The sequence below is a fragment of the Boleophthalmus pectinirostris genome, unplaced genomic scaffold (assembly GCF_026225935.1).
Source record: "Boleophthalmus pectinirostris isolate CB_2022bp ecotype Guang Dong unplaced genomic scaffold, ASM2622593v1 HiC_scaffold_2, whole genome shotgun sequence".
Lineage (NCBI taxonomy): Eukaryota > Metazoa > Chordata > Actinopteri > Gobiiformes > Gobiidae > Boleophthalmus > Boleophthalmus pectinirostris.
Window position 1 is genome coordinate 9,370,914 of NW_026571152.1, and position 27,719 is coordinate 9,398,632.

The 27,719-nt window shown below is 39.3% G+C and overlaps 1 protein-coding gene across 1 annotated transcript in view; it reads right to left on the bottom strand.

Moving 5' to 3' along the window:
* Positions 1-27,719, bottom strand: part of LOC129409416 (pleckstrin homology-like domain family B member 1) — a 58,991-nt gene that overhangs the window by 26,649 nt on the left and 4,623 nt on the right. The window contains exons 2-4 of the mRNA XM_055155386.1: positions 27,482-27,580; positions 27,154-27,237; positions 18,015-18,134 (exon numbers count right to left, since the gene is read on the bottom strand). Of these exons, the coding sequence (XP_055011361.1) occupies positions 18,015-18,134; positions 27,154-27,237; positions 27,482-27,580 (303 nt within the window). The remainder of the gene's footprint in view (positions 1-18,014; positions 18,135-27,153; positions 27,238-27,481; positions 27,581-27,719) is intronic.

A 27,719-nucleotide genomic window follows, 5' to 3' on the forward strand; every position in this document is an offset into this window, starting at 1 on the left:
CCTTCTCTCTCTCCCTCTCTTCTCCTCTTCCCCCTCTCTCTCCCCCTACACCTCTCTCCTCTCCTCTTCTCTCTCTCTTCACTCTTTTTCAGTCCCTTTCTCAACTTTCTCTCTCTCTTTTCTCCCTCCTCTTCCCTCTCTCCCTCCCTCTCTCTGTGTGAATAGTTCTTGTGTACAGGAGGTGTCAGAAAACTATTTGCGTGTTTGACTAGTGACACACATTTTCCGCAGGAGTTCCCTCAGATGTGCTGCTCCGAGCCAGAGGTATTCCCCTTCACTCTCTCCTCTCTCTCCTCTCTCTCTCCTCTCTTCCTTCCCTTCCTCCTCCCCGTCTCTCTCCATCTGTCATCCTCCTCTTCTGTGTCACACGTTGAATCATAACCGTGGATTTCACAGTAACACAGATCATCCGGCTTTTTAAATGAAATTTCCGCTGCTTAATGCTGCTCTGGAAACTCTGAGGAGCTTCGAAAGAAATTCATTCTTACATTTTTATACAATCGTCTGGGATGGATGTGCTTTATTTGTGGTTCAGTCCTGGGTCAGTTCTTGGTTAGTCCTGGTTTAGTCCTGGTGTAGTCCTGGTTTAGTTCTGGTTCGGTCCTGCTTTAGTTGTGGTTCAGTCCTGATTCAGTCCTGGTTCAATCCTGGTTTAGTTTTGGTTCAGTCCTGGTTTAGTCCCAGTTTAGTCCCGGTTTAGTCCCGGTTTAGTCCTGGTTTAGTCCTGGTTCAGTTCTGGTTCAGTCCTGTTTTAGTCCTGTTTTAGTCCTGGTTTAGTCTTGGCTCAGTTCTGGTTTGGTACTGGTTAAGTCCTGGTGCAGTCCTGGTTTAATCCTGGTTTAGTCTTGGTTTAGTCCTGGTTAAGTCCTGGTTCAGTCCCGGTTCAACCCTGGTTTATTTCTGATTTGGTCCTGGTTTAGTCCTGGTTTAGTTCTGGTTCAGTCTTGGTTTAGTCCTGGTTTAGTCCTGATTTAGTCCTGGTTCGGTCCTGGTTTAGTTCTGGTTCAGTCCTGGTTAAGTTCTGGTTTAGTCCTGGTTCAGTCCTGGTTTAGTCTTGGTTTAGACCTGGTTTAATCCTGGTTCAGTCCTGGTTTAATCCTGGTTCAGTCCTGGTTCAGTCCTGGTTTAGACCTGGTTTAGTCCTGGTTCAGTCCTGGTTTAGACCTGGTTTAATCCTGGTTCAGTCCTGGTTTAATCCTGGTTCAGTCCTGGTTTAGACCTGGTTTAGTCCTGGTTCAGTCCTGGTTTAGTCTTGGTTTAGACCTGGTTTAATCCTGGTTCAGTCCTGGTTTAGTCCTGGTTTAGTTCTTTCATGTGTCTGCTGGTTGTTCCCATGTGAATGTGTCTTGTTTAATCACAGTGTGTCTCAGTGACAGTTTGTCATTAGTTTGTGAGAGACACAATTTTAGATTTTAGGACCAAATCCAAAACCACAGAGACAAAGAGAAGCAAAGATAGAGGGAGACCAAGAGAGAAAGAGAGTGAATGAGAAAGAGAGTGGTGAGAAAGAGAGAGAAAGGAGAGGAAAAAGGGAGGGGGAATAGAGAGAGAAGGGAGAAAGAGTGACACAGAGAGAAGGAGAGATAGTGGGGGAAACAGAAAGATCTCCTTCTTTCTCTTGGGATGGTGAGAGAGGGTGAGAAAGAGGGAGATTGCTTGGCTTTGAATGTTCTGCAGTACGGCACTAATCACAGTATCCATCTTGTACTTATCTTTTCAATGGTTTTTATTCATCTCAAATTCCACGAAAAAACACACGTTCTTACTGAGACTGAGGTCGCCTTTCCACAGATGTGACTTGTAGCTTGGCCTGATGCTGTCACCTGCTTGTCTCCATGACAATAGATAAGTTACATAGTAAAGCTGTGCAATTAGTTGAATTTTTATCACAATTTCGATTTGTGTGCCAAACGATCTCCAAACTCATATAATAAGTATATATTTATTATATTTTTTTAAATATAGAGATTGTACAACAGCTGGATAGATAGTTTCAGGGATCCATGATCATGAAAATCCTGCAAAAGTCATGGAAATTGAAAATGTAATTTTCCAGATCAGGAAAAGTCTGTGAGGGTTTTCATCCTGCTCTTCCTACCCCTCCTCTCCTGCTCCCTCTTTCCTTCTCTCATTACCTTGTTTGGAGTTTCCTGGGCAGATCCCAATCACTCACCTGCTGAGCTCCACTCCTCATCCTCATCAATCAATCATCTCCTGCCATAAAAGACCTGCTGACCTGCTCTCCAGTGCCAGGTCATTCTGTCATTCAAATGGTGAACTACTCAGGCTTTTTGTATGTTTTTTGAGCATTCCGAAGATTTCTTTTTGCCCGATCCCCAGCACTTCCGTTTGGAGCCGGCCTCATCCCATTACCACCTGTTCCGTAAGCCTCTGGTCAGTCTCCGTCACCACGTACCTCCCGTCTGCAGCCAACCTGGACCTGTCCTGCCTCCCCTGGAACCTATCCCCCCTCCAAGACTATTTTTGTTAATAAATACCTTTTTTTTTCTCTGCATATTTGGGTCCGACCAGTATCTCTTAACAAAGTCATGGGATTTTGTAAATTTTATGAAAGTTTTGGAAAAGTCATGGAATTTTAGTATCTCTTTTACACAACTACAGCATTCTGTTAAGTTCTCATTATGACTATTTTTGAACATATGCGGCTTTTGTTTAAAAGAGACGACAATAAACGCACTGACAGTATTTTGACAGTATTTTGAATGTTAAAAAACTATTATACCAAACCATAAAGTGAGTGGAAAGAGTAGGTCTGATCAATTCTACACATGTAGGTGCTGTAAACTCATGGAAAATTCACTTCAGGTCATGAAAAAGTCATGGAAAAGTTTTAAAAATTTGTCAGTGAAAAAGAGTGGGAACCATGTAGTTTATTCTGGATACATTAATGTTTTTCTATGTCTTATTCATTTTATGTTTTATACATCGCAAAACTGCAAAACTAAGGTTCATATTTGTGGCCTATATTTATTTTAAATTTTAAAGTTTTGCTTAAACAGTAACAAAGTGTTTCGGGGGTTGTTTTGAGAGAGAGAAATGTTGAATAAATGCATCATGTAACTAAAAAATTGTTTCAATATTGACCAAAATAATCGTGACAATGATTTTTTCCATAATTGAGCAGCCCTAATAGTTTGTGCAGTTGTCTTTTTTTTTCTCACTTTTTTTAAAACACCAGATGCTTTTCTTTTCTTCCTCTTTCAATCAATCCCTATACTGTGACTCGCATTTGATAATACGGGTAAAATGTCTTGCTCATGAACACAACAACAGAACACACCCAGGCAAAGGCTTTAGACACTTTTGCCCTTGAACAGAATCCAGCAGATCAGGTTTATTTTGGTATCACTATCTTTATAACGGAACCGTTGTCCTCTTTTGTGTCAGCAGAGTCCTGAGAGCTTTCCAAGACTCAAACCGTTCCACTCTCCTCCAGGAAGTCAGACGCTTCCTCTGGCAAAAACATTTCAACATTTAAACAGGGAGTCATGAACAGGAAAATATTTTAACACCAAGAAATATGAAGGAGGAGAGAGACAGGAGGGATGAACCGGGATGATACAGTAAGTAAGATTAAACAATGAGGAGCAGTGCCTTACAGTGTTTTAAGCACGAACTGTATATAGAAGTGGACTAAGCTCCAGTCAAATGAAGCTCATCGAGGCTGCAGTTATGGGAGTGAATTTGGAGCTGAGTTCCATATTAGGAATAGGAATTGATCTACGGACAAATACAAACACCAGGATCATGTAGAGCGGGATAATATGAACATTTAAGACCAAAATGAGAGAGGAGTTTTGCTTTTTCAATACAAAGTGAATTATAGTCGGAGTCAGTGGACCCTGAAACGTGCCCATGCTCATTTTCTATGTCTGTTTATATATACAGTCTATGTTTTTAATGCACTGGCAAAGAGTCTAGAACACTGCAGAGTTTACTTTGGCTAAACCATTGTCCCACAAACTGAAAAAAGTTCACTTTTAAATCTGACAGTGTTTGGCTCTTCATGGATGTTCAAAGCTTGAGGCCAGGGGTGCTCATCGGCTCTGAGGTTAAATTTTATGGACTACCAGGTGTTTGTGAGTATCTTAGTTGCAAAAACAGCAACTAATGAAAAAAAGATATCCAAAAAAGAAAGAAAAAGAACAAGAAGAAAAGGAAACTCCTTTGACTCCTTGTAGTCAAAATGAGTTGGCATTTTTGTAATAAATGAATCAATCCACGTAGCTAAGACTTTCTGTTTTAGTTGAAGCTAGTCCTTCCTCACAGTAGTTCAATTGTTTATTCGTTGCTTTGTTGATGTAGCCAGGCTGGTGCCACTCTGCTCAATTTCAATTCTCTCCAGCGACTATGTCAGGAATCAGAATACACTAGACGATTTGCAAGAACCCCAGAAGTTGTAGACTGTGCACCGGCCAATCAGCAAAGAGCTGAGAAGCCATGACGTCAAACTCAAGCACCCGTCTGTGTCCTTTTATGGTACAGCACAACAGCAAACAAAGCAGTCGAGATGGATGTAGATGAAGCCAGGTACTCTGTGTTGGCAACGATTCCCGAGATCAAGGATTTAAAGTGGGAACAAAGAGAATGTTTGGTGAATTTTATCAAGGGTAAAGACGTTATTGCCCTTCTTCCTACAGGATTTGGTGCATTACATATGTCACAACCAAATAGCAGCGATTGGTTAAATAAAAAAGTACCTGCCTACTGTTGAGTGAAAGAATCCTATTGCTGTGAGGTCAGACAGTTTCCACAAAGTGAAACTGGCTGATGAATCAGGCTATTGTTGATGCACATTGCGTAGTGATATAGAACAGTGATTAACTGTGGCCACACTACCTGTGTGGTTATCATAAGCCTTCAAAGGCTGCAGCTATGAACATTGGGACATGGCTATAGACCATTTTTAAATGCACACATACACACACGCTATAGCTACCAATTTTCATACAGGAAGAAAACATGGGCACACTTCAGGCTCCATCAACTGCAGCCCCCAATTCACTTTTTACTGAAAAAAAACCCTCATATTAATCCGCTCTACATGATCTTGGTATTTTTATTTAGCTGTTTTTTTTGGAAATAAATTCCTTTTCATAATATGCGCTATAAATCCGTTCCAGTAAGTCAAGCCTCGATGAGCTTCATTTGACTACAGCTGAACTCTATAGATGACGTCACATTCACTTAGGCTTCGTTCAGACTGCAGCCAGAAGTGACCCAAATGCAATTTTTTTGACCCCCATGCGACTTGTATCTGATCTTTTAAAGACAGTCTGAATGACACAGATTTTTTCAAATGCAACCCAGGACACTTGGATATGTGCTCCTAAAACCGATACTTATCCAATCTTTTGACACGCAACTTCAGTCTGAACAGCCAGGGTGCATCAGGCTCGGAGTCTAGTCAATGGAGCGAAAGTGAGTTTAGCAAGTTAATTAATATTTGGGGAGATGGTTGTATTCAGGCCAAATTGGAGGGATCTTTGAAATGATTGCCAAAGAAATGTCCAAGCTACAGGTGGTCCTGGCTCCAATGTCAACAAAAAATAAAGAGCCTGCGAGCCAAAGACAAGGAGGCTAAAGACTCAAACGAAGCGGTCGTGGATGTGTAACCTGTCCAATTTACCAAGAACTGGACCCTAGTTTGGCAGACAAGCCCAGCGTTTAGGCGACTTCTGTAAACACTGAACACGCTCGCTGCACTGGACACTTTTGGGGCATTTAAAGTTCACACTGGAGATCACATACAAGTCGCATTTAACTGGAAATGTGAACGACCTTGCTACGTTGGTTATTCAAAAGCATTAACATTAAAAATCCTCACTGACATTGGTAAAGTTAAAGGTACACTGTGTAACGATGGAGGCTGGTCTCCATGGTGATGTTATTGCTTGCCTTGAATGTTCCACAATAGTAACCACAAAGGTCACAAATGGTTTGGGAGGAGAGTGAAGTGTTCTGGACACAGTTTTCCTGCTCTCTGGCTGTAGAGTGAAGTGCACAGGTTATCCATTTCCTTGTCAATTTAAAAGAGCAAAGGAGAGGTGGAGTGAGGAAAATGAAGTGGTCAGGTGGACGCACAGTTTTCCTACACTCTTTTTGTACAGTGAAGTGCACATGTTATCAGTTTCCTTTAGAACAGCAGAGGTGAGCTTCAGAGTGGGCACTGCTCCTCGACAACACTGAAATAGTCCGGATACACAGATTTCCTACCCTCCTGGCCGTACATTGAAGTGCTCATGTTATCAGTTTCCTTATAACAGCAGAAAAGAAAGGCCACAGTTTTCCTACACTCTGGGAGAACGGTGAAGTGGTCTGGAGGATTACACAGAGTTCCTACCCTCCTCTTGTACAGTGAAGTGCACATGTTATCAGTTTCCTCGCAGCAGTAGAGCTGGCAGCGCGACCGGGCAGATTCCTGAAGCCTGAGCTCATCCCAAACACTGGCACCTCCACATCTCCGCCCCTTCACCCTCCAATCCTCCACCCTGTGCCCCTCCTCTTCACCTCTCTCCACTGTCTCCACCCTGAGGAGCGACACTCAGGAGGGTCTGATAAAGTATATGGCCCTGTTTGAACCCACCATAAAAAAAACACGCAGTGCACCTTTAAACATTCTGAGCAAATACAATAACCGAAATATCGTGATATCGTATCGTGCAATAGTCTCACAGTAATAGTATCGTGGGCTGTCACAAAATATCGACTTATAGTATTATTACGTTTTACAGTAGGAACAGCTAACAGTAACATAGGGAACTACATATCCCATGATTCATTTCAGTGAAGACAACATGAAGAAAATGTTTTTTACTGTAATTCTTGGGATTATGACAGTAATGATTCGCACCAAAGTCTTGTCAACGTATTTAAAAGCACAAAGTATCATAGCTTCTCCAAAATATCACAAGAATTATTGAACCAGATCCACAGATCTGATTTATAACTTTGTCTTGTTGTGCTGCCTGTTTGTCTCCATGGAAACAGATAAGTTTAAAGTTTTATTTTCTGATCTATAATGTTGTTTCCTCGTCAAAAATAGACCTGGAGTTGTGTTTTGTTTAATTCACACCTGTTTAACGCACAAATTTGCATATTTCAGCAAACAGAAAACACGGAGCTCCACCTTGTGATATCATGTGGTAAGACAGGAAGTGCTCCACTGTGTTTTTGAACTCTATACACCTTCACTAGAATCATTTGGATGCATTTTAGCCCTGGAATTGCTGCAATATAATTAAACAAAGATAAAAAAAAACAAAAAAACATGAGTAAATACAATAACCGAAATATCGTGATATTGTATCGCCAAAGGTCTCACAATAATAGTATCATGAGTTGTTAACAATATATCAACTTACTGTTTTATAGTATTATTACATTTTATAGTAGGAAAAGCTAACAGTAACATAGGGAACTACATATCCCATGATTCATTTCAGTGAGGACAACATGAAGAAATATGTTTTTTACTGTAATTTTTTGGATTATGACAGTAATGATTCGCACCAAAGTCTTTTCAAAGCATTTAAAAGCACAAAATATTACAGTTTTGTTAGCTTTTCCAAAATATCGTAAGAATGATCGAATCATGAGATGCATATCGTGATTAGGGCTGCGTATCATTAAGAAGCTGCCGATACGATACATATCTTGATACATAGGCCACGATACAATACATATCTCGATACAGTGTGCTTTCGATTCGATACATTTCAAATTGATTCGATACAGTTCAATAAAAATAAAAGCTAAATCATGTCTGTGATACTAAAATTCTTTGTTAAATCACTTCCTGTGCAAAGTTCATATGAAACACAAACATTTAAAATCATAAAAATATTGAAAATGTCAAATGTGTCACATAAATAAGTTTCCTTCCACTAAACAAACAACAACACTGTAGCTCTGTAACAAAATAATTGAGTGAAATATACCAAAAATTACTCTTGGTGATATATCGAAACAGCAGCCCACAATATCGATACTGTATCATCACATTATTAAACCACTGAGAGATTTTTTTGGGTCACCTTGTCACGATCTGCATCTAGGTTGAAATGTTAAGACATGTTTTGTATAATTTCTAATCTTTTTGTAATTATTTTATTGATTATTTAGTTCCAATATTGCTGGTTCAATTGAATGTTGAAAAGAAAAAGAAATGGGTGACGTTTAATGTCCAAATAGGCAACTTATGGATCCTTTTATTACTGGTTTAATTTCGTTGTTTAAAACTTGAGTAATATTAATTGTTCAGAGACATGATCATTCAGTCAACAATAAAATATCCTCATTAATGTTCAATGGTCAAATCCATCTTTATTTTGGGATTTACAAATAATATCTATTGTCTTTGCAAAGGGTCGCAAAGGTTTGTGACTTTTAAAATATGGGTCCCCGGAAAAAAAATGTTTGGGAAACACTGCATTAAACGATACGATATGTTGATATTTCAATATTTTGCACACCCCTAAGTGTGATAATATTATACCGAGAGATTTGGATATCGTTACATTCCTACATTTGACCCATCCTTCATGCCACTGGGGCATTCAGCAGCCGTGGGACCCATCTCCATATGCTGAGGTGGTCTTGGTCAGGACTACTTTAACTGGAGCATTTGGCATGTGGTGCACGCTTGGATTGACAGGAGAAAACGGACGACCCAGTGATCGAATCACAAACTTTCTCGCTGTGAAGTCCCTGTCTTATGTTATTTGCAGCATGCATTATTGTGAGCTGGATTGCCTCTCCACATATCTGACTGGGCCTGGTCTCGTTTCCATGGAGATAGATATGTTTAATACCAAACAGTCAATCATTTGAGGCAAAGTAGGGAGTAGGGTGACCAGAATTTCAAAATCAAAAACTGGGACATCCTCAGTTTATGGTGGTTGGTAATAATAAAATTGTGAAATGAGTGAGTAATGAAGGAAAATTGTTATGCACAGACTATTCATGACTAACATGTGTCTCAGTACAGTCACAGTTTCTTGTGTTTTGGTCTTTTTTAAAGGGCCCATCTCATGCAAAATCAACTTCTCAGAGCTTTCTACCTTCTAAGAGTGATGTGTAGGCCTTGTATATGTCGTTGAAGTGGTTTTTAGATTGATTCGGCATTTTTTTACAAATTGCAGCGTATTTCTGCCACCCCCTCACGTGACAATGAACTAAAGCTGCTACAACGATGACATGGCAGCTACACCTATGATGCTTTTGAAATAGCGTTCGACACTGTGAACCATCACATGCTACTACAAAAACTCACTTATTTCAATCTATCAAAAATAACCTTAAACTGGTTACAATCATACCTGGCCTTGAGAAAGCAATGCGTTTCAGTGCATAATGTAAAATCTCCAACATCTCAAAATAATCTTGGTGTGCCTCAAGGCTCGATACTGGGTCCATTGCTGTTTAGCATGTATATTAATGACTTGCCCCAAATTTGTCCATCTAATATAATTTGTCAAATGTACGTTGATGATGCAGTCTTGTATGTTCATTCTAAAAACAAACAGCAAGCTGCACTCGATCTGTCAAATGTTATGTCAGAGGAGCAAACTGGCTACAACATTCACAACTACATCTTAATACATCTTAATATATCAAAGTCTGTTAGTATGTTTTTCTCAAAAAAACCTGGCATGGATACAGACCCACATGTATTTGTGCTTGGAACAAAACTGAAAATGGTCCATGAAGTGAAGTATCTGGGAGTCACCCTGGACCCACAACTATCATTCAAACAACACATCAAAAGAACAGTGAATAAAATCAAATATCATTTATCAAATTTTCGCCACATAAGAAATAATCTAACGACCAACTCAGCATTTATGTATTTAAATTAAATGATTTTGCCACACCTAAATTATTGCATTACCACTCGGACTCTGACAAACAAAACTACTCTTAAATGAGCTGAAACAATATATAAAACTTAAAGTATTAGACAAAAAGACCACAAATTATCACTGTTGCAGAATACTTGACAAATACAAATTCCTAAATTGGGATAACACAATCAAATATGCAGATTTAATTCTGGTTTACAAAGTTTTTAATCATCTTGCTCCACCTCCTCTAAAGGAGTTTGTGAAAAGAAATTCAAATCGCACAACAAGAGCAGCTCTAGAGGCGACTGCTCTGTGCCGTTTAGGAAAAGTACCTTTGGACAACTCTCTTTTGCTTATCGAGCAGCTCAAACATGGAATACAGTGCTGCTCATATACGAGAACTTTCAACACTGGCAGCATTTTCTAAAGCTTTAAAACAGTGATTATTCAATGGTCAAATATGTCACCATGTTTAACCAATTTATATTTTCTTTTATTTTGAGGGGTTGTTGGTTTAACTCTTGACTTAATTCTTAAACTTCTGACTTTGAACTTCAAATGAATGGTTTGAAACTAATTGTGTGCATAGTGAGTGTGTTGGTGTTGTGTACTTTTCCTCGTCCTATAGATGATTTTACATCAACCTGCCGAGGGACTGAAGATGGAAATTAGCCACGTTGGCTATAATCTTTGCATATTTACATTTTTAATGTTCATTAATATGTACTGTCCCTTTACAAATAAATAAAATAAGAAAAAAATAAGAAATAGCAGAAGGCACTTTGCACCCACCTCCCTCCCTCCCTCGCTCCACTGCCTCCACCTCCACCCCACATCAACTGACAATTCCCACATGAACACCTAAACAAAAGTGACAGCATAAACTAATTGTGTTAGGGAATCATTGGTCGGACCCAAATATGCAGAGGGAAAAAAGTATTTTATTTACAAAAATAGTCTTGGCGGGGGAATAGATTCCAGGGGAGGCAGGACGGGTCCGGGTTGGCTGCAGATGGGAGGTCTGTGGAGGTCTGTGGAGATGGAGGCTGACCGGAGGCTTACAGAAACTGGTGGGTACGGGATGAGGCTGGCTCCAAATGAAGTGCTGGGGATAGGACAAAAAACAGGTAAGCATCAAAAGGTCACTGGAATTCTCAAAAATCTTAAAAAGCCTGAGTAGTTCACCACTGGGATGATGGAACAATCTGGCACTGGAGAGCAGGTCAGCAGGTCTTTTATTGTAGGAGATGATTACTTGATGAAGAACAGGAGTGGAGCTCAGCAGGTGCATGATTGGGGCCCGCCCAGGAAATGCCAAACAAGGTAAGTAAATACAGAGAGAGAGGGAGCAGGGAAAGGAGGGGTAGGAGGAGCAGGGAGAACCCTCACAAATTGTTATGTACTGCAGTGTACACAATATAATAAGTTAATCTCCTAGCGTTTATTAATACTTTGCCAATCAGTAATGTTCAGCTGATGTCGACGTGGTGCTTGAGCTTCGTGCACCTCAAAGTCCTCGTCTGATTCCGGGTCCAACACATGCGGCTGAACGTGCTGTATCTCCATAATGAATAAAAGTTTATTCCTACCACTATCAGGGTGCACACCTGTCTCCCCCTCCCTCCCTGAGATGGGCGGAGGAAGGGCGGCTCACTCAGAGCCTACGTCACGTTTGGAGGGCGGAGCCTGTGCTTTCTCAGGACGGGCGGGGGGGATGAACAATAGTCGGCCTTTCATAGTTCCTGGTCTGTGACTGTATCCAAGAAATCAGTAAGATTTCAGAACTATTGTGTAATGGATGTTCCAAAACCCAAATTGTGCTTGTTTATGTACAGAAGATACAATGTGAAAAGAGTTATTTGGCATGAGATGGGCCCTTTAAGCCATTTTTTTTTGTATTTTACCTAAATAAATGATGACTGGGACAAATCACTGGTTTTGTATAAATCTGCTGGGACAGGGGACACAGGGCTCAAAACTGGGACAGTCCCGAGTAAATAGGGACATGCATACTTGGGTTGACGGAAGAAAACAGACAACCCAGGTATCGAACCACAAACCATCGCTCTGTGACGTCCTTATCTTCTATTTGCAACATGCATTATAGTCAGCAGGATCGCCTCTCTGCAGATCTGACTTGGCCCGGTCTCGTCTCCATGGAGATAGATATGTTTAATACCAACAGTGGACCATGTAAGGCAAAAGCATGACATCACCGTGGAGACAAGCAGGTGATGGACACTCTGAAAATAGATGCACATTTACATTTTACTTGTCTCTTTATGATTCATGTTGACAGATTTAGATGTATTTAAAAGCAAAGTCTTCTGGGAAAGTGAGTTCAGACCATCCCCAGAGGACCACAGTGTGTTTAAGTCTGAATGTATCTCTCGTTTACATGCACAAATCTCTCCGGACACTTGAGCACATGTTCTAAAGCATCTAAACGGGGAGCCCTGTCTCTAAAATGACGAATGTTCGATTTCTCCAGAGAGTTACGGAGGTTTAAATAAAAATACATGATTCAAGACAAGAGGCGCTAAAAATAACTCTCTAAAAATAAAGCCTGAGCTCAGTTTTGTCTTGGTCAGTGAGCTGTGCTGTTGCTATGTGTCTATAAAAGGACATGAACCGAGGAAGCAAAAAACAAGTTAACGCCAAGTGTAAGTGTAAATAAATGAGAGTTACACGTTCATTTGTCAAACTCAGGAAGAGATTTCAAATAAATGACGACGAGGAGAGAATGAGTAGATTTAAAGGGAGGGAAGGTGCAGTGAGAGGAAGTGTCCACAGGGGGCGCTTTGCAGACAAACAAAAATTAATATTCAAAGTCAGAAGCAGGAGATTTTCAGTTTTACACACAAAGAAGGCTATTTGATTTGCAAAAGTTAAGACAAAAGTTGCAATATTTAAAGTAATTTGACATTTTTTTAAATTATAAAATCCAACCTCTCACCTTCTTGTTTTTGTTGAGTTCTTGGCACACGATTTGAAGCTGGATTGGGCTTTTGGAGCACTGCAAAAAACAAAAAAACTAAAACACAAAAAATGCAGCTTTGACACTCCCAAAATCGTCTTGTCTAAGATTGTAATTTTTGGTCCAAAACGATAGATTGTTCAGTCCTAGCCTTCTATAAAATTTCAAACAGCCATGATGAGGTGAGGTGTTCTTATAATGGATGTACTAAGTCTGGTGAAAATCAAGCAAATGTCATTTTCTGCATTTTGCCTTTGTACTACTCCTTATTTTTGGCTCATGATACAAAGGACGATAAAGGAACTGACAAATAAGGGTCAAAAGTCAATTTTGAACTCAATATTTTTCACATACAAATATTTCTTCATTATAGCGACTACTTGTCACATTTTGGGAGCCCTGCCTATTATACTTTTGTCTGGACACAACAGAAACTTTGAAGTCATTTTTCTCAGTTTCACACTCTGGTGAGTTAACGTCTTTTGCCTTTGTAGGACAGTACTGGACCTTTAATGCCATACTGCTGAACATTATTCATAGTCAAAGCAAGAACATCTCCATGGAGACAAGACATGCATCCCCTTCACCAGAAAAATTACACATTGCTAATTTAATGTTCCAAACCAATCATAGTTCCAGTAGAGCCGATGTAAAAAGAAACACAGGCCTATGTAGTATAAATATATTGTAAAAGTGAGATCCTGCACAGATACAGGTCAGATACTTCTGTAAATACCGTCATGTTTCAGTATCACGCTGTATCTGACACACTGTGAAATAATGAGTCTAAATACCTCCTGCACATTCCACTGAGTTCATGTTTGAAATCTCTTATCTGTGGTTCAGTCCGTAACCTTTAACCGCCTCTGGTCAGTGCGATGAAAAAAGAACACACACACGAAGTACTGCTTTCTGATTAATTACAAGTATTTACCAGTGGAAGCACGATTTTGTTACTTAAAGGTGCAATGTGCAGCTGGAGATGGAAATGTTTTTGCTTTGCCTGAATGTTCCATAATATGACATTAAACATTTCCAACAGGCAAATTCATTATAGGTGTTTCTGTTCCTTCTGTAAAGAGGGGCGACTCTCCACAGATCTGAACTGTAATGTAGAGTAGTGCTGTAACCTGCTTGTCTCTATTGTGATAGATACTGTAGGTTTAATCTATACTGTGGAACATGATAGACAAAACAATAACATTTCTATGGAGACAAGCAGGTGGCGGACCCTCCACTTAAAGTAAAAGTGCAGATACTGGAGCAAAAAAAAAAACTCAACTAAAAGTAAAAGTATCACATTAAAAAAGATCTACTTAAGTAAAAGCGTTAAAGTACCTGTTTAAAAATGTTCTTTAAGAGTAAAAAGTGAAAATATTTTGTGCAGATTTTGAGATCTAATAAAACTTTAAATTCAGTGATTTTAATGAAGATTTGGGCAGAATTTTGTCAGCAGAAACAATTTAATCAATAGTTTTGTTCTAACTGTTTTTATTTGTATGTTTGTGTTTGCTCAAACTATAATAAAATATCCTTTTAATTTTCAGTCCTGTTCAAAAATGTAGTGGAGTAGAAAGTACAGGTACCTGCTCTCAAATGTTGTGAAGTAAAAGGAAAAAAGTATCCACTTAAATATGTACTTAAGTAAAGTACAGATATTGTACCTAATTATACTTGATGACTACACTTCATACTTTGTTATGTTCCACCACTGCAAGTATTACTGTCAACAATAAAACTATTAAACAGTCATTACTGACACAATTTACTGCTGTTTATTTTGTATATATTGAATACATAACAGTATATTTGATGTTAGAATACAACATCTACATTCACTTCATTCATCTGTTCATTTAAAGAGAAATTATTATTTTACAACATAGCTATAGATAGTAATAATAGATAGATGATAGATAGATTAGATAAACTGAAAAAAACAAACAAAAACAAAAAAAACAAACAAAAAAAACAATATCTAGGTAAGTTAAAATCACTTAAATTAAGAACATTTTACTTTATTTGATAGATGATCAATAGATCAATAGACCTGGATCAGACCAGGACCCAAGAGCGGGATTCGAACTGGCAACCTTAGATCAGTGGATGAACACTCCAAAATGTGCTACTGTTACATCCTGTAGATCAACGGTTTTCAAAAGGTGTGGTCCTCCTCCCCTGGGAGGCACCAAAGAGCCACTGGGAAGGAACGATACACACGGACTAAACCAGGACTAAACCAGGACTGAACCAGGACTGAACCAGGACTGAACCAGGACTGAACCAGGACTGAACCAGGACTGAACCAGGACTGAAAGGACCAGGACTGAACCAGGACTGAACCAGGACTGAACCAGGACTGAACCAGGACTGAACCAGGACTGAAACCAGGACTAAACCAGGACTAACCAGGACTTGAGGACTGAAACCAGCTTCACCTGATTGAGCTTTGCAGGCACCCTGCTCCACAGATTCTCTCTCTCTCTCTCTGTCTAAGATCTCCAAGAGTCCAAGGTTAGACCTGGTTTAGTCCTGGTTTAGTCCTGGTTTAGTCCTGGTTTAGTCCTGGTGTCCTACTGATGTTCAGTAATGTTAAAAGTTACCTCAATTAGGTCTGCATGAAGTTGGAAATTATTTGCTGTTGCAAAAATTGTTTTTGCATGTACTGAATGCATGAATGCAAAAAAAGAGAAAAGAAAATACAATATTTAAATGATCAGTTACTGAAACTCATCATTGCCAGGAACACTATAGATGCATTTACTTCAAAGGCCTGAGTGTGTGTGTGTGTGTGTGTGTGTGTGTGTGTGTGTGTGTGTGTGTGTGTGTGTGTGTGTGTGTGTGTGAAAACTCCTGCTGTAGATGGATGGAGAGAGAGAGAGAGAGAGAGAGATTGATAGATTGATCTGAGATAGATAGATAGTAGTGATCACAATAGATACTTCTAGTGTAAGTGTAGCCCAGAGAGTATCTTTTCTTTTCCAGCGTGCCTCGTTGTGTGACTGCTGCTGTGTGTGGTCAGCTCCACTCCTCTGCTCCTGGAATGTTCCTCCCTCACATCCACTCTTCTCAAATGGACACACCTTTTTATCTCTCTTTTTATCTCTCCCTCTGTCTCTACCTCCCCCCTTCTCTTTCTGATACACATGGTCTTCAGCTGGACACACCTTTTTATTTTTATCTCTCTTGCTCCCTTCTTTCTCTGATACACATGTTCTTTGGATGGACACACAGTTCTCCTGCATTTCTGCTCTCTCTCTCTCTCTCTCTCTCTCTCTCTCTCTCTCTCTCTCCTACCTCCCTTTTCTCTCTTCCTTTACTTCCATCAGATCACAATGTTCATAATGGATACTTTAACATTCTTTCTTTTCTCTCTCTCACTCTTTTCTCCCCTCTCCCTCACCTCTCTCTCCACTGCTTTTGGTCTTTTTCTAGCTCCTCACTTGCTTTCTCCCAATCCCTCTCTTTCTCCTTCTTCCTCTCTCTCTCTCATCCACTTCTTCCCTCAGATCCACTGCTCATAATACGGACACACCTTTTTCTCCATTTCTCTCTCTTTCTCTCTCTCTTTACTTTACCCCTTTCTATCTTCTCTTTCTCAGCTCTCTTTCATCAATCCTCCCGTCTTCCTCCCTCTCTCTTACTCTCTCTCTCACCCCATCTCTTTTCTCCCTTACTTCTATCTCATCTGCTTTTGATCTCTCTATCTCCTCTCTCTCCTTTATCCCCTTTTTCTGTCACCCCATCTCTCTCTCCTTCTCTCTCCCTCACGTTCGTTCTCTCTCTCTCAGTCCCTCTCTCTCCCAACCATTTCCTTCTTTCTCTCTTCCTTCTCTCGCGCTCCCTCTCACTTCTAACCCTCTCCCTCTTTCTCTTGGTCCCTCTCTCTCCTCCCAACCCTCTCCCTCTTTCTTTCTCTCTCTCTCTCTCTCTCTCTCAACTCTCTCCTTCTTTCATTCTCTCTCTCCCTCTCTCACACCCATCTCCCTCTTTCTCTCTCTCCCTCTCTCTCCCAACCCTCGCCCTCTCTCTCCCTCCCTCTCTCACATCCATCTCCCCCTTTCTCTTTCTCCCTCTCTCTCACAACCCTCTCCCTCTTTTTCCTCTCTCCTCCTCTTGCTCCCTCTCCCTCCCAGAGCCTCCCTCTTTCTCTCTCTCCCCCCCTCTCTCAGCCCTTTCCCTCTTTCTCTCTCTGCCTCCTTTCTCCTGTCTCTCTTTTTATCTCTCCCCCATCTCGCTCTCACTCTCCAATCCCTCTACTTCTTTCTCTCTCGTCTCCTCTTGCTCCCTCTCTCTCCCAACCCTCTCCCTCTTTCTCTCTCTCACTCCCTCTCCCTCAACATTCTCCCTCTTATAAAAATGGTTCTCATCATATCTGTCAGGAAGATCCTTTGCAGTCAAAGTTGGTGAGAGATTGTCTACCCCTGCTTCTGTCACGTGCGGCCTGCCCCAAGGGTCCATCTTAGCGCCTCTTTTATTTTCTCTATACATGCTCCCCCTGGGTTCAATCCTAGAAAAACATCAGATTAAGTACCACCTTTATGCTGACGACACCCAGCTCTATCTTCCTGTTTCCCCAAAAAATGTCTCATCCTGTGCTACCCTCCATACCTGCCTTGCGGAAATAAAAAACTGGATGTCCTTTAACTTTCTCCAGCTAAATGAAAATAAGACTGAAGTTATTCTATTTGGACCTTACACTGACACCCTCACATCTGACCTTGGACCTCTTGCCACAAATTTGCACAGATCTGCAAAGAACCTTGGTGTTTTTATGGACTCACTTTTAAACTTTGACAAACAGATCTCATATGCCATTAAAACTAGCTTTTTTCAACTCAGACAAATTGCCAAATTAAAAACAATCCTATCATGCAATAACTTTGAAACAATCATTCACGCCTTTGTAACAAATTAGACTGGACTACTGTAATGCACTGTATTCAGGCCTCCCACAATCCTCCCTCAACAGGTTACAGTTAATCCAAAATGCTGCTGCCAGACGCTCACCGGTTCCAAAAAGAGAGACCATATTACACCCATCCTAGCCCAACTCCACTGGTTACCTGTTAAATACAGAATTGATTTTAAAATGTTACTGTAAAATATTTGAGCCCCAAGAAAAGAAACCTGAGTTAAGACACACTGAGGTCGGACAAAAGTTTGTGTACCTGTGTTATAAGCCAAAGCTGACACGGGGCTCTTTTGTGGAAGCATGCTTTTCATTCGTGTTGCCTCTTCAGGATGATTGAACCGGAAGAAATAGGATTTGCCCAGACACAGCGAGTAACCTGCAAAAAAGAAACACACAAACTTAACTTCCTCTTCATCATTGAGATTTATAAGCCATGTATTCTTTATATATTTGGCCTTTGAATGGGACCAGAACTCAAGATACAAAACCTTTATATTACTGTGTTTTGTATTGTAGGGATAGGCGACAGCAGGTCCAGTATTGAAAGTTTAGAAGACATTTGGTACAATTTTCTTCTTCTGTTCCAGTCTAGGTGTGCCTATGTGTCAGTCCTAGTTTGTCTTCAGTGCATTTCGATGATTAGGCCTGTCATGATAAATACATCAACTTCATAACTTTTGGGAGTCAGTTTTTATTTAGGGGACTTTCTCTTTGTACTGATTGGAAATTTTTGGTTATTATTCTGTATTATGATACGATTTGAACTGCAGAAGGTTGAAATCTGAACTTTTATGACTCATTATAGATACAAACTTAGTACTTAAGTGTTGCATTCTGTCATTTATTTATGGCAGCTCATATTTTTTACAATATTGTACATTTTGAATACTTTTTGGGGGATAATTTCGCTTTATGTTTTGATTACAATATTATTGCTTATTGTCTATATCTACTTTGGCATTTGTACTGTCATGACAGCTAATATTTTATTTGATGTAGGCCGATCATTATCTGCTCAAAAAAGTCCATATCGAACCCTCCCTATCGCATTGTCTACTGTGATTTATGTCTCATCCCACATCTATTCTTTCTAAGCCGAGAGTTATTTCAGGAAGCACATTTGGCATTAAACCGATACAAAATACAAACAGCTGCACACAAAAAGTCATGGCAATGTGATTGTCAAATATTATGAATGACACTGTTTAATAATATGGATGGGATACAATTTCCAACAGATGAGACATGAGATGCAGTCTATGTGAAAAAGACAAGGTAAGATTTTGACTAAAGACAAAATAAACTAATTGTACAGGTCAGTTCACAATTTTGGCCTTATCATTTTTTATTTATTTGATTTTATATTCTTATCACCATTGCTTTTTGGAACTACAGCTTCTCAAAGTACGTAACTCAGCAAAGCGAACCCTTTACTGCAAATGGAAATGTAAACACATGGATCTCAAGATAATTTTTTCTCATTCGTGCACAGTCTATTCTCAACCCAAACTACTGAAAGTGTTGACAGTGAGTAGAGCTTTTACAATACAGTTTAAGTGTAATAGAGAAACAGTTAGTCCAGTTTTGAATGTAAGCCCGTAAAGCCACACACATAAACGCCTGCTTGTGGTGATTTTGTCAAAGCCATGCCGGGACCACAGTGTTTACTCTGGCCATCATTTAAGGAGAGAGAGCCAGGTATTAAACAAGATGTCAGGGTCACAACCTCTGCAATACACACAGCCAACCACAGCTGTCCAAATACTTCTGTAGAGACCGAGAGAGAGACACACGCACACAGGAGGGCCGACATAATGCAGAGAGGAGCAAAAATAAATACGGATACAATGATGCATATTCTAAGGAGGAGCAGAGTCTCTGTCACTGTTATGCACGTGTTTCTTCTCCCATTCAGATAAGCATGACAATACTCCCCAGTTCACATACAAGTGTGAAAAGTCTGTAATAGTCCTGTTAAAGTTATACCAAATTCCTTAGACCTAAGTCACACATAAAAACAGTTTTAGTGGAAGAGAGTAGGTCATAAATTAGAATCAGATCAATAGTCCAATGAGGTTCATTTGGTCTTCTGATAATTTATGCTATTAGGTTCTTTTTTCAGACCAAGAGTTTGTTTTCATACCTGACCGTTTCGACAGCTCACTAGCGCTCTTCCTCAGAGTGGTCACATGATGCACCTGTATAAATCAACTGACCGGACATGTCACAGCAACATCAGGTGACCACTCGGACGAAGAGCGCTAGTGAGCAATCGAAACTGTCAGGTATGAAAACAAACTCTTGGTCTAAAAAAAGAACCTAATAACATAGAATCAGATCAACATTAAAGGGCTAATTTAAAAAATACCGCTTCCTGACATCACAAGTTAGAACGGAGCATTTTGAGCTTTGTAGATGTAGGACCTTTCAACTGACCAGCTCATATTCTCAAAACACAAAGGTAGGGTGAGGTAATTATTTAGGCAATAGAATGTCTTATGTTGATGATGACAAGATATATTTTATTTTTATGTATAAACCTCTAAACTCGCCTCTCCACAGATTTGACCTGTAACTTGGTCTGGATTGGTCTCCATGAAGACAGAAAGATTTAATACCAACTATGAAATATTCCAGACAAAGCAATAACATCTTCATGGAGAAAAGCATTTGACGTTGTGTTTAAAATGTACACTGAACATGAACTGAACTGCAAATCTAACCAAAGTCCTTGAACTGTTATTTTCCCCAAAATCCTGCAGCTCTGGAGAAAACAGATGCCAAAAATGGAGTGAATGAAAAAAAAGTTCAAATTATTCATCGTTCTCTCTTATTTTCTCTCTCAAACCAAATCGTCCGTTTAACACGAACAAACCCAAATGCAAAGCTATAGTTCACCTTAAAGAGGTCATACCTGTCTAGACATCACTGGAGATTACCATGTGTGCAGTCCAAGCAGATTTTTACCTTCAAAGCAGTAATTTCTAAACACACAAAAGAGACCTGGGGTGAGGTAGAGCCAACCAACACCACACACACACAGACACACACACACTCGAACACACTGACACACACATTCAAACGATGTATGAATGTTTAGTCTACACAGCTGGAGTGTGAAGCCTTCAAATATATACTTTTGTAAACACTATCTTGTCCAACTGCGATGAAAAAGTGGCACCATGACACAGAAAGATCAAAAGGAAGTTGAAGAAAAGAGGAGCGTGTCTGGACCTGTGACAAAACAAGCCTGATAATGATATGTTGTCATTAATAGTCATTAGTAATACTGTATTTGTGATTTTAACAGGCATGTCCCAACAATGTCTCTGAGTCACAGTAAGGCTGGATATTTAACAGTAAACACACGCGCACACAGGCACACCGGGCACATTGCCAGATCTTGTAAAAATCTCATTTCCGAGTCTCTCCAGCCCTGCCATGTGCCACCTTTAAAGCGCAGTTAAATTGTGTTGTGCCCTGATTTAGTGATTTACTAGCCAGACTGCTGAGATGCCTGTTTTAATGTCCCTAACTCCTTTGCTAACAAATAACAACCCGCTAATCCTTTCTCCTCCTACCTCAGCATAAAAGGAAAGGGCCATAAAAGTGTTTGTGAATTAAATTAGCACTAGTGTTTGATGCGCAAACATTATTTTCAACGTGTTTAATTTAATTTAAGTCTAACATATCTATAATATCTAACATCAGTGCCACAAAGCAAAGTATCCATGTAGGGCTGCACAATTCTGGAAAAAATATCTAATTGTGATTTTTCTATTGCGATTCAGATTATATTTGCAGAATATGTTCAAAAAGTACAATTCTTTTCATAGTGCACATTATACGCAACTCCAATAGCATTAACATTTGAGGAAAGACTGAAATATGAACTTGTAGTACAAGTTTTTTCAATAAAAAGGCAGGATATTTAGTTTCGTAGTATTTAGTTCTCTGCTGTGGATATTGTATTATATTAAAAATGCTGTCAAATTGCAGTTTCAGTTAGATTGCGATATACAGTGCAGCCTTAACCCAAACGCATAAATGCCACTTAAAAAGAAATATATTTTGAACTATATATATATAAAACTACAACTACTATATAGCCTTTATAAAACTTGATATAACTTGGTCCAATAACATCTGGTAAAAGCAGAACACCCCAATCCAATCAAAACTGTAATCTTAACAGGCTCCACACTGCCAACATTTAAGACATTTGTCAGAAATAACTACAGAAACACATGCTCTCTTCACACATAAATAGACAATCCATCCACAACAAAAAGCATCTAATCTGCTTCACGTGTTTGCTTATTTACCCATAAACCCAATTTGCCTCCCATGTTGGAAGTGTGTCCCTGTCATCCACATGTTATAGTAAACGCCAAAATGTACAAAAGTTGAAATTAGTCTGTATACATTTATAGGATAATTTAAAGTTTGCGATCTACAAAGTCAGACCTCAAGAGCTTTGAGGAGACAGATGTAGGAGCTGTGTAGGGTCTGGAGCCAATTTCAGTCCCCAGTAAAAGATTGGAGTAAACCTAGGAACACTTACCACAATGTTATGGGATGGGAAACTTAAACTACTTCAACGTAAGTGGATGAAGTGACAAATTAGACCTATTAACTTTGAATGAATAATAAACCAACAACCCATGACACACACTCAGTCTTGTACAAAACTTTGTTACAGTGCTAATTGATAAGATACTCTGAGTAAAGCATGCCAGTCTTTTCCATTATAATTAAGTTCAGGAATGCTAAAAATGTTGATGTTATTTTTAGAGTTGTGCCACAGACAAATGTCAGGCCATTTACTTTTCCTCATTCATAGAAAGACAGAAATGCATTCCTATGGGACTCAATTGGCCGGAAAACCACAAGTAAACCTCGTCAGGGGATCAAGGGTCCAGGAGCAAAATCATAAAACAACACTGGTCTGTCTCAAGGGACCTCTGGCAATTAGTTTAGGCACTCGCTCAGTTTAGACTCCCTTCTCCTCACATGACTACAAATATAGCGAATATGTAGGGAAATATAAAAATAAAAGTGTTTGTTTAAAATTGATGAAGTATAAATCACATTGGCATGTTTTAAGTGTAAAAAACATTAGCGCTTAAGGCAGAGAAAAAACACAATGCATTTATGAACAAAGTAGCAGGTTTCTTTCAGGTGTCAGGTGGCGGAGCAGTGTCTGTCTTTATAGCCACAGGCGACTGCTCCTTTGTCGCATGGACTCATGGCTGCCTGTGAACTTGCCTGATTATTTATGGCCCCGAGGAGCACCCAGGTCACTTTCATCCAAATGTGCAAAAGACTTTCTACAACAAAGATCTGAAGAAAGAAAATGTGTCCATGAAAACTAAATGATAATCAAATGCAGTAGGCCTACATAAAACACTCTCAATGTGTAACTGTGATAGAGCAAACCCAGTGGAATGTAACAAAGTAAAAGAAGTACAATACTGTACTTAAGTACTATACACCATTTTAGGTATGTGTGCTTTATTTTAGGACATTTTACAGTGGATACTTTATACTTTACTAAATTTGAGAGCAGATATCTGTACTTTCTACTCCATTATATTTTTGAACAGGATATAAAAGTGAAAGTGTTTTCAATTATTGTTTGAAACCTGCTGAAAAGGCGCAGTATTTCTTTTTAACATGTTCTTAGTTTGAGCAAACAAAAATAAACAAATAGGAAAAAGGTAATTGTTTCTGTTGAACAAAATTCTTTATCAAAATCACTACGTTTCAATCTATAATCTATAATCAAATATTTTAACTTTTTACTCTTTAAGTACACTTTTAAATGGGTATCTTACTACTTTTATTTTTTGTGTGTGATACTTTTACTTGTTTTTTGTTTTTTTTTGCTCCAGTATCTGTACTTTTTCTTAACTAATAAAATTGATTACCTCTTCCACCACTAAGCAAACTTCAGAAAACCTTGGCAGTGAGATTAAGCAATACAGTGACTGGCGATGAGCCCTAAGCATCACAATAACAGAGAAATAGTGTAAAATGCCACTTTTTATTTATAACACCTGTGCAGAGGCATATGTTTAACCATGGGCTTTGTTCAAAATACCAGCTGATGTGCAAATGATCATCAAACTGAATAATAAGGCTTGTAGGATAAGTATATTCACATTGTGGTTAAAAGCAATTACAGCCTGTCCTTCATTATTGATGGAGCCATAGGGGAAAAAAAGCGTATAAACTGCACTGGGGACTCATGAAATCCCACGAAACAAAATAACAATAACACAATTGCGAAATGTTACCAACTGGCTGTAGTCGCAATAAACACATATACAAACATTAGACTTATACTATTTTAATACCATGTCATAAAGTAGAAATGCACAGACAATGCAGCATCAAAATTACCTTTTCAATTGTTGCATGAGCTACCTTTCCGTGTCCCATTCAGTGAGCGTCAGGACGGTGGATCGCCTTTAGAGTTGCCGTGTTTCTCGTAACATCTACAGCGTTTTTCCCGGTAGATTTGCGTTGTTCCCTTCTTGTCCTCCTCCTCTCAGTGATGGGAGACGGGACGCCCTGCCTGCTTGCCCCGTTTACCCTGCGCCTCGGAAGAAAGTTCACTGATTTACCGTGGCCAGCTCCGAGCCCGGGCTGTACCATTTCCCAAAGGAGAGGGGTGTGTCTCTTGTGGCACTCGTTGGTATTTCACAAAGAGGTTTTAAATTAGATTGACAATTATTTCACAGTAAAAGAAGTATATTAATAAATCTGATTGAAACACCCAAATTTGCCAAATGAAATACTTTAGATTGGCGTTTCTATATTTGGTAGTGGCCAAAGCTAATAGACAGTGAGGTATTTGGTAGACGCCCCCTCGTCTTCCCTTTGTCTGCTTTACCTTCCCTGCTCCTTTCTGTGAGATACAAGCTAAAGGTAGAAATTATATAAACAAAAGTATTGAGGTAGCAGGCTTATACATAATACATTAAATTTTAACCCTATACTGTCTCCCACAGTCTTTCATCCAGGTGTAGGTCTTTTGTTAATGCAGATTTTTTGCTGAGTGAGTAAAAGGGAAAGTGACTTGGAGCAGCTCTGTTTTGTTTGGCTGGTGGATTTGCATATACCTTGGTCAATGTGCCCAGTCAGAGTTTGAGGTTTGCAGGCTAATTTACATCAGTGTGAACTTCAAACCAAAACAAAAGATTCATTCAGACTAGAGAACAAATTAGACCAGTCCTCTTGTGTAGAGTTTCAAATAGGCTAAACTTGATCAAGTTACGTAAATGAACATATTACCAGTAATTTGTAAATAGATTATAGGACTTTTCCATAATGCAAAAGATGTTACTACATTTGCATCAGTAGGCCTAGTTTGAAAGTTGTAGTACTACTCTAATAGTAACATAGTAGGGGTAGTAATAGTGGCACATCCTTTTGAAATGTATATTTCAAAACACATTTGCATCAGTAGGCCTTGTTTTCAAAGTTGTAATAACAACAGTAATATGTGTAGTGTAGTATAGCAGGAGTAATAGTAGTAGAAGTAGTAGTTACAGTGGCACATATTTAGTTAATCTTTGAACAATGCTTGAACTGGGAATTCCTACTTGTGAACAGAGAGATGATCAAGGGACTTCTGGTTCACACACTTCATGAGTTAAAATGTGATGTAATACATCAGTGCTAATCACAACAACAAGTGCATCTGAGAGGTTAACTACCACTTAAATGGTGTACTCATCTGATATCAATTTAATCTGAATAAATGTGGTAGATATAGCATCCTAATTATTCATTTTCAGTGAATGTCTTGTTCCTTGTCTTTCATGTGATGACAGATATTTTGATTACTATTGCGCAGGTCAAGAAGATGTCCAACTTTCAAATTATGTGATTTCAGGCCAAACTCCGAAGTCCCAAATACAGAACAGATCACTTCCTAAACATAGCTAATGATCTCCAGATTCTGAGCTGACGGTGGGCGTGTGTGTGTATGAAGGACTTGTGGTTTTGACTCAGCCCATTTGGATATTACTCCAAGATCCCCACTCTCCCTTTTTCAACATTGTTCCAACCAATGCTCTTTAAGATGACTTTAAGCCCTCCTTTTTTAGCCGTTTCTATGAAGTTCTTTTCTTTTCACAGTTCATTGGCACTGTGGAGACGTACCAAGATGATGTCAAATATTTGAATCAGCTTCTCACAGTGGGAAGATAAATAAACCTGTCAATAGTTAACACAAAATGACCCAGGGACGTAGTACACAATGAAAAGAAGCAAAGTGTAAACAGAAAGCAGGCTCCATGGAGAGGAATAATCTATTTAAATATATTTGTCAATAGGAAATCTAGCCTAAGAAAAAGTACATATTTGTTTAGAGTCAAGAAAGTACCAAAAAGTAAAACTGTGTGAGGAGAGAGGGCAGAGGATTACTAGGAACAGATAAGCAGATAAATACTGGCGGACAAGAGGCAGACCCCTGAACGGTTAGGTCAACATAGATAAGAATACATTGACAAATAACAGATAAAACTCCATTCTCCCTGCTACAGTATCTCAAATGTTTTCCCCAGTTTCACAACACACTGTTAGATGCAGGCTCTGCACTTTATGGAAGCTGTGACTCACAAGTAAGCCAGCTCTCTCTCTCCAAACCACAAGTACACACAAATTAAATACAGAAATACACACACACACACACACACACAGTTTCGATATGTTGTGCAAAAAAGACAAACACATGGTCTCTGCAAGAAGATTTACTAAGCTTGGATAATTCTCCCATCACACAACGTCAGCCATTTCATGTCATCTGTATTACATGTGCCCTTAGCAATGCAATTTTACCAAACCTCAAACTAATTGCTTAGTACTTTCTGGCACTCTCACTGCAAAAAGGGTTGAAAGATTCCAGTAAGCGTACGTTTATCAAATCCACCAGCAGAGGGTGCTATTTCAACACCAGCATTTGTGTGCTAAACCTCAGCCAGTATTCTCTCTTTGTGTTTAATAGGCCTTTGCTTGAACTTGGCCAAGCATGAATGAAGGATGTAAAAAAGGGAAACAAAACAAGACCAAACAACGTTGGCATCCAGAGGCGGCGCTACCATTAGGCAAAAGCAGGCTGCTGCCTAGGGCCCCCAAACTTGTAGGGGCCCCCAACCAATTGCCCTCACTGCTACTGATGGCCGAGGCCTCAGAGCAACTTGATTTTCTCTCAATATGACATTAAATGAGAGTAGTTTATGATTAAACAATAATCATAAGAAAAATAATAATCATATGTAATGCATGTAAACAAAAATTTAATTGTACTAGACTCACTGATCCTCTAACAGGCAACATTATATTATAAAGATTTGCCAGGGGAAAAAAGAGTTCAACATTCTTACCCTGTGTGAGTGGTGTTGGCACAGTGACTTGCACCCCGTCCAGGCTGCAGAGGTGGCCACATGGGTCTAATGTCACAACTCCGCCTGGTAAAATAAAAGAAGTACTGTCATACTGTCATCAATATATTTCATCATTGGTCAATCACAATTTTCATTTTCAGTTTAGTCTTATTAAAACAGACTTTTAATAATTGCCAAGTTTCTTCCTCCTACTGTGAACCGCTCAATTAAAAGGATCCAGATGTTGTTTCAAGAAATCAGAATGTAATTAATCTCAAAGCCTTAGTCCATGGCAATATTATGTAGACAATTTGCTTCTTATATTTACCTTCATTAAAGATAAGACAGTGTTCTGCCTCAATGCCAGGTCCTTCAATTGTGATATCTTGTGGAATGGGGGCATCATCTCGCCCTATACGGGTCACGCCTGAAAAACAAAACAAAAACAAAACATTTATAGATTAAAGTTATAGGGCTTCTTTCTGACCTCACTGACCTTTACATGCCAGTGGGGCTGTTAAACCAATTCCAATTTAATACAGTGTGAAAGGCTTTTGAACTGCAGA